Source organism: Anguilla rostrata, chromosome 15, assembly GCF_018555375.3.
Source record: "Anguilla rostrata isolate EN2019 chromosome 15, ASM1855537v3, whole genome shotgun sequence".
In the NCBI taxonomy this organism is placed as follows: domain Eukaryota; kingdom Metazoa; phylum Chordata; class Actinopteri; order Anguilliformes; family Anguillidae; genus Anguilla; species Anguilla rostrata.
Window position 1 is genome coordinate 17,350,561 of NC_057947.1, and position 7,820 is coordinate 17,358,380.

The 7,820-nt window shown below is 44.0% G+C and overlaps 1 protein-coding gene across 1 annotated transcript in view; it reads right to left on the reverse strand.

Annotated features, from left to right (window-relative positions):
• Nucleotides 1–7,544, reverse strand: part of abcc4 (ATP binding cassette subfamily C member 4 (PEL blood group)) — a 58,555-nt gene extending 51,011 nt beyond the window's left edge. Inside the window, exons 1-3 of the mRNA XM_064311541.1 lie at nucleotides 7,091–7,544; nucleotides 4,548–4,658; nucleotides 1,946–2,066 (exon numbers count right to left, since the gene is read on the reverse strand). Of these exons, the coding sequence (XP_064167611.1) occupies nucleotides 1,946–2,066; nucleotides 4,548–4,658; nucleotides 7,091–7,164 (306 nt within the window). The 5' untranslated portion in view covers nucleotides 7,165–7,544. The remainder of the gene's footprint in view (nucleotides 1–1,945; nucleotides 2,067–4,547; nucleotides 4,659–7,090) is intronic.
• Between the last annotated feature and the right edge of the window lie 276 nt (nucleotides 7,545–7,820).

Genomic DNA, 7,820 nt, shown 5'->3' on the forward strand with positions numbered 1-7,820 from the left:
ACAGCGATGTCCTCTGGAAATGTAGATCCTACGCTGCTTATGAGCTCACTGCCACTTCATAAAGACTTGCTAGCCAGCTAGCTTGCTAAAGTGAACCAAATATGTTAGCTAGCTCGCTCGCTTGAGAATGAGTATTGATAAACATAGTGGTCGTATAAACGCATTTAATTAAAAACTTTCACTAAATATACATACCTTTATTGCGGCAATCGAATCTGTGCAGACAAGTCTTACAGTGGAGAATACTGGATGAGGCACGAGTGACAAACGTCTTATTAGAGAAGTAGCGCGTCAGCTGCTGCAGTTCACACTTGTATTAGAGCTCCCTCTACTGGATAATTCTAGTAAATAGCAATTACAACGTTCGAACAGACAAGTACAGATAAATAATCATTGTTTTTTTGTTTATCATACTTATTAAAAAATCGGAGCACATCGGCGGCATAACTGCCGATCCCGATGTCGTCAAAAAAGTCAAATAATGGCCGATATATCGGCCATACCGATATATCGTTCGGGCTCTAATATGTTTTGCCTGCAATGCAAATAGTTTTGCTACCAAGTAACAGTTGATCTCATAACTTTAAATGAATATTTTTGGTTTCAAGGAAATAATTTTTTGATCGCAGTGTGAAAAGGTTTGATTGCATAATAAAGACACAATACAACAAACTCCATATGTATGTTGATCAGGGCTCAGGAATAAGTGATACACAGAACTGGGCCTGTGGTTTTCTAAAGGAAGCACTGAAGAGCCTGAGGCTAAATACGCTTTCTGTTTGAACAGAACCAGGAGCATGATGGGAAAACTGTGGAAACTCTGCCAAAGGTCTACACAGCAATGGCCTGGGGTACATTAGTGACTACTTAATGGGAGTTACCCTTTTTTTAAATTATAAATACAGTCCAAATGTTTTCCACGTGCTATTTAAAAATTAATGTATGAATAAGGTGTTTTGGAAATGCATGTGTGTACAAGGAAGGTACATTCTTAAAATATGCATAAGCTAGTACTTATTATTCTATCACTAGTCACCGATGTCCATCTGAAAACAATGAAAACGCACTAAAGGAGAAGAGCTTAGGGTACACAGCACACTGAAGCAGCACAGCACACAGCACACTGAAGCAGCCCAGCTTACAGCACACTGAAGCAGCACAGCACACAGCAGCACAGCTTACAGCACACTGAAGCAGCACAGCACACAGCAGCACAGCTTACAGCACACTGGAGCAGCCCAGCACAGCAGCAGACACAGCAGCACAGCACACTGGAGCAGCCCAGTTTACAGCACACTGGAGCAGCCCAGTTTACAGCACACTGGAGCAGCCCAGCTTACAGCACACTGGAGCAGCCCAGCACACAGCACACTGAAGCAGCACAGCTTACAGCACACGACATAATGAAGCAGCACAGCTTACAGCACACTGAAGCAGCACAGCACACAGCACTGAAGCAGCACAGCACAGTGCACACACTAGTGGGCACATAGCTCAGAGTAAGACCGATTGTCTGGCAGTCGGAGGTGCGTTCAACCCGCCGGCATGTCGAAGTGTCCTTGAGCAAGACACCACCCAACTCTACGCTCGGATGAGAGCATCAATGTAAGCGCTGATAAAGCGCTTATAAAGCAGTCCATTTACCATTTACCATAGCTTACAGCACACAACATAATGAAGCAGTACAGCACACAGCACACTGAAGCAACACAGCACACTGTGCACTGAAGCAGCACAGTTTACAGCACACTGAAGCAGCACAGCACGCAGCGCATTGAAGCAGCACAGCTTACAGCACACTGAAGCAGCACAGCACACAGCACACTGAAGCAGCACAGCACACAGCACACTGAAGCAGCACAGCACACAGCACACTGAAGAAGCTGTATTGTCTTTATATCACTTCTTTGCATGGGGCAGACAGAAGGGAGCTCTTAATGCATACCTCTAATAGAGTAAAGATTCCTATAACAGCATAAGGCCTCCAGTAGCACTTTATGAGAACTTTGGTGAGTTTGGGTGTACGGAGGTCCTTGGCTGCCTCCAGCACTTCTTGGTCCCAGTGGCTGAGAGAAGGAAGAGAGGGAAGGAGAGAAATTAAATCCCTCCCCCACACTCATCCCTCGCCTGCATCCAGGACATGTGAATGAGCGCCATCCCCTTTTCCCATTTCTCCAAATCCATTCCTACCACATGAGTAAACTGGCCCACCTCTGCAGATTCCACCAGTTTTCAGACCCTCGCCTGTTTCTCTGTGATGTACTTTATTGCTTCTCCTGCATGGAGACTATACTGCAAACTGATGAGTCATCGGGGCAACATCAGAACAGCTAGGAAACAGCGCCCCCTAGAGAGTGGGCTCAGCAGAATCTTACAAGGAGGCCTTAGAGCCAATGACTCCCTTGGATACAATAACCAAGTAGTCAACTAAAGGCTAACATATGAACATTACACATGGATCACGGTTATAAAAACCAAGAGAAACGTACACTATTCCAACAATCCATCACAAAACATACACAACAAAAGAAACGGGGACATGGCAGGTACAGGACACTATGAACGGCATGCTACAGCACTGCCTACATCAGATCTTCTGGAAAAGAAGGCTCCGGACAGAGCTGAGCTTCTCGCAGTCTGTTCTGCCCCTACCCCCGGACAGAGGAACGATCTTCTCCCATCAGCCAGAAAAGGTCATTCACTGGCTGTGATCTGCAAACATCTCAAAACCTGCCTTTTCAAATTACACCTCAATGTTTATACTTAACTGCGTGCTTCCATCCATAAAAGAACTAACCCTTCTCCCTTTATCAAGAAGGTGTTGCCTACACACCTTGAGAATGGCACTTATACGACTCTAACTGGAGCGATCTCTGGTTTTAATGGTGTTTGCTTGCCATGTAAAATGCACTTTTGTGAGTCTCTTTGGCTAAAACTGCCTACTAAATGACTAAACGACTAAGCTGTAAACTGTAGCTCAGCAGATGGACTGCAGAATGAAAAGACATTGAGGCTGGCTGAACATATTCGAGAGAGAGCACACGCTAGCGTCTGTCCCCTCAAAACAGCCATGGGACAAACCTACGGTCATGGCCAGCTACTCCAAAACTTGGTGAGCAAAAAGAAAGGAAAGCATTCAAAGATGCTATAAATAAATTAATAAATAAAAAAGCCAATAAATAACAACCCAATCACAGTGCGAGCACAAAATCATGGGAGCCAAAGTGAATGGGAAAAGCACGGGTGTAAGACACTTAGCATTTGTATTTCTGTCCTATTTGCAGTCAGCCCAGAGACTAGCAGACAGATAGATAACTAAACAACATTTATCACCACCATTTACTCTTGAGGCCAGGGAATGACAAAGAAGACCAGCGCTGCAAACGTATAGGGAATGGGTCACCTATAGGCCTCACACGGAGCGTTAACAATCTACCCCGAAGTTAACCATCCATCCTGCGCCGGGCACTACCGAGACAAGGAGACAACACGGAGAACAGGACAAGAAAGCCATGCACGCAGTTAATCAGTAGCCATGGCCCCACTGTCCCAGCGTCAAGGTATCATGACGCACCTGAACAAAAAATGTGCAAAAACTGCATGGGCCCCGCTGTTTAAATGTCAACTTTCAACTCAATTGTGCCTGAGAGTGCTCAGTAGTGAAGACAGGGGGAGAGGGGCTGGGGTGGGGGTGGGGGTGGGGGGTAGCATGTGGGACCCACACACAGCTCATCGCACAACGACAAAGGAACACAGGCACACAAACAGGTTCAATTCAGGCTTCTCTGATCTCCCAGGTCCTTGTGTAGCACTGCATATTTGGGAGCTGCTGCTAAAGCACTTTCCATGGAGACTCCCTATCGCTCCACCCCCTCCCCCTCCAAGTTCCTGATAGAACCTGTCTGGAGAAAGTTGAACACATCTCGCCGCCTGCGTGCCTGCCTGCGGTTCTGAATAGTGCATTTGAGCTACTCTGATCAAAATCTACAGGTGCTATCTCCATGGTAGCCAATCACAAACAAAAGGCCCTGGGTTGTTTTCTTCTTTATTTCTTGGTGTTTTAGTGTGCTCTGCATGGAACCGTTTAGGAGGATATCAACCCCGGCCAGTGGGCAGTGCTACAGCTGAGAAACTTAGCTTAAGGCTTGAATTCAGGCAGCAACACTATAACTCCCCTAATTACAAAAAACCCAGTGGCTGGGTCAGCCTCCTAAACTCCCTGGTTCTGCAGGAGTAACCTACTCACAGAATGAATCTGGGTCGCTCGTGTGGTCTCTAGGAATTTCCAAGAACCGTACTGTTCATAAGTACGGTGAGTGTATGCTTTTACTGAACTGGCTCCCACCCTTCTTGGATATCACAGAACTCCACACATGATTTTGGTGTGCATTTCAAAGTAAACATTATATTTTTTTCATATTTCCACCCGTGGTTTTCAGCTCCCACTGATGGTGGCCGTAAGCCCGGGCGCACTTGGCTTATAGAGTAACCATGGTACCAGTCACCGAGACCACTGGCGGATGCATGTGTAAGGGGAACAGGCGTACCGTTGCAGGTCCTCCCCCAGCCTCTCAGACCCATCCTCTGGCAGCACTTGGTACATGTCATCCTCCGCCAGTTTCCGCTTGTAGCCAACGCTAAAGAGCGGGTTCAGCCAGCTGGGGAGGAAAAGATCCGATGTGAGTGAACACACGCGAAAGAATGGCAGAAAACTATTCAGCGCTGACGGGTGATGGTGGGTAAATTATGAATGCAGAACTATTTTTGATCTTACTTTTGCATATTTGCCAGCGTTGATTCAGAAGAACAGGTCTTGTAAATTTTCATAGTAATAGGGAAAAGAGTCAGATAGGAGCAGCCACCATAAATCTTTCATTTCACCACACTCATTGCAAATTAAACTATAGGCTAATGTTTGACAAAAGCATAAATCTTTTCTTCAGAAGTGGCAAATCCTCTACTCACACATTTATTAAAGGGCACAGCTGCTTCTGCCAATGAGCTCTCCAAATCAGTGATTCACTGACCCATACAGTATTTTTTAGAACACACATCCCCCTTTTCTCCCTAATTTGGAATACCCAACTGTTTTAATTATCACACAAAACCTGGAACATAAATTTGAGAGAGCACATACAAGCATGTGCTCTCCTCCAAAACATGTAGTGTGAAGCTGCCACATCTTATCACAGCACAGTTCACAAGTCAGGCTAACACAGACACTTCATGTGCAGCTCAGAGGAACGTGTGAGCGCCTGACTGAAGAGCCAGATCATCTTGGTCAACTGAAACCCTCCCATCCCAGGGCGATGGTAGAGCCAATTGTGTATCACCTGCAGTTAGCACTGGCACGAGCCGGATTTGACTCCATGGATACCATCTAGACACTAGAACAGTGCCAGCACTGCCAGCAGACCCAGCATGATAAATTCTTGACCTTATTTCTAATAATGGGGTGATCTTATCTCACTGCAAAGTCAAATAAGCAAACAAAGAAAGTAAGAAGCATATAAAGAAGAGCGCTGCCCCGCTGTTTTATATACACACACCAGCATTGTGTTGCATCCTAGCATCGTTTAGGACCTGTCAGGGCATAAGAAGTTAGGTTCCCTTCATTTCTCCTCCTCTGTTAATGTCTTTCTCAACTAAACCTTAATTCTGGAAACAAATCATATCTGTAGCTGTAATTTTGGAACTTGGTTTCAAACTGTATAAATGCATTAATTAATAGGGAATGCTGCACACAGAGTATACAGTGTGGGAGGAATGCTTAGGTTTTGCTGGTAGATGGGATCGTGCCAAAAAATGTGCTGCGCACAGCCTGAATTCAACATGAACACAGATGGGAAAGTGGTCACTTAATAATAGGCCCATAGGTTTCCCTTCCACTATTTTTTTTACAGTCCCAGGCTAGCCTACCAATTGTTAAGTTTGAAAACAGGATGTTGAGGAAGTAGGACCGTTTCAGTGCGAAACTAAAGTAGTTTGCTGAACTGCTTATGTTCACAGGCTGGGATTCCCGGCCACATTCTTCTGTTATTTTACTGGAATCCTAGAAAACTGTTCTTGAATACTGTTCGTGACACAGCAAAACCAGATTGCAATAATTCTGCAAAAAAAAAAAAAAAAACATCTTTTTCGTTTCCTCTCCTACCAGGTGAATGTAAAACTTGGACGAACTAAAAACTGTATTTAACTTAAATAATTTGTTTACCCTGAACGTGCATGCTAAACGCCTGTATACTAAAAAAAATAAATAAAAAAAAGATGCTTCAAGATGTGCACTAGTCTGAAAGCTATTTCAGTGTGGCTGCTATAGCTAAAATACAAGATTTATTCAAGCGTAATTAAATTATATAAGTGAAGTTATCTCTCTAACTAGCCTACGTACTTTATTGGTTAACATATATATGGTCCATAGTAACTTAGTTAGCCTATTATGTAACGCTGTTATTAACGAAGTTGCTATCCAACGGTCGACAAACCTGTCAAGTTAGAAACAAGTTTGTTAGAAAACTAGCAAAAGTTAAACCTGAAACTAGCGGAAACTGAGCATATATTCAGTTACCTGGGCAATGTGTTTTAGTTTGTTAGCGCTAAATGGCAGGCTCATGTTAACAGTAGATGTCTGTTCCACTTCAAGTTTCAGCTATTTGGATGTACATGTCGAGCTCAAATGTTAATGTCCCTTTGCCAATGGAACATCGGACGTGTCCACACGGTCCACACACGAAATCCACCAAGTCAGCTACCTAAATGTACAAATGCCGTGCAGTGCTCAGGGTGACACAGGAGCTTACGGAACAGAGCCAGATACCTTTTCTCAGTCAGCCGCGACCAATTATAGCTTGCAAGCCATACACAAGAGATAGGTATCAGTGCTCGGCTAGTCCTAGTTTAACGTAATACATAATCGTGTGTAGTTAGCTTTTGCTATGATCTTTAATCAAAGAAATAGCTAAATTCCATAGATGAAGTTGGTTTCTTACTAAGCAAGCGCGAACAAGCTAGCATACTTCCTTGTTTGCTACGTTTCAAAAACGCATCAGGATACTGTACATACTGTGTCGCCGGCTAGGTAGCTACTTACCAGAAGAACACTTTAGAAAGAAGATTAGCTGTGGCAGCCGGATTGACCTTCGCATTTTTCCGAAGGGGCTCCATTGTGCCCAGGCGCAGACTTTCTCAGGACCAGTGCGCTTGCTAGCTAGTATAGTATTCCCGTCTGTTTACCGGACTTCTGTCCGTACAGTAGTTGTGTAACTATACTTTCCGCACATGTTAAGAGAACACTATTGCTGTTTCTCATCGTACAGCAAAGGGAAATAACACTCACATCGTGTCCGTTGTCTGTGCCACCCACAACTCAGCGATTGGCTGAAAATGTATCCCCTGTTAGTATTGGTTGTTTTCGGCTACGGTTGGTAATGACTTGATAAGAATAATTTATTACAATATGGAAGATTTGAACAGAACTAGTTCTTTTGGAACTGTTTTTGTTGTTCAGCTCCTTCAGATATTAACAGTTATCATAGACAAAATACGTGAGTACAGCTGCTTTCTTCCTCTCTTTCTTTGGTTTCCTTTTTGGGATAATGTCTTAGATACGAGTGTGTAAATATAGGTTTCCTGTCTAGTGACGATTTTCCGCGACCACACTCTCGATGTAATAGAACTTCTCACAAATTCAAACCAAATATAGAAGAACCTTTATTTCAACTCAAAAACGATATTGTGCAAAACTGAGGTAATACACAAAGATCTGGCTTCTGCATGGCATGTCTAAGAAGTAGTAATATTACCCCATTGTGTAGGACCTC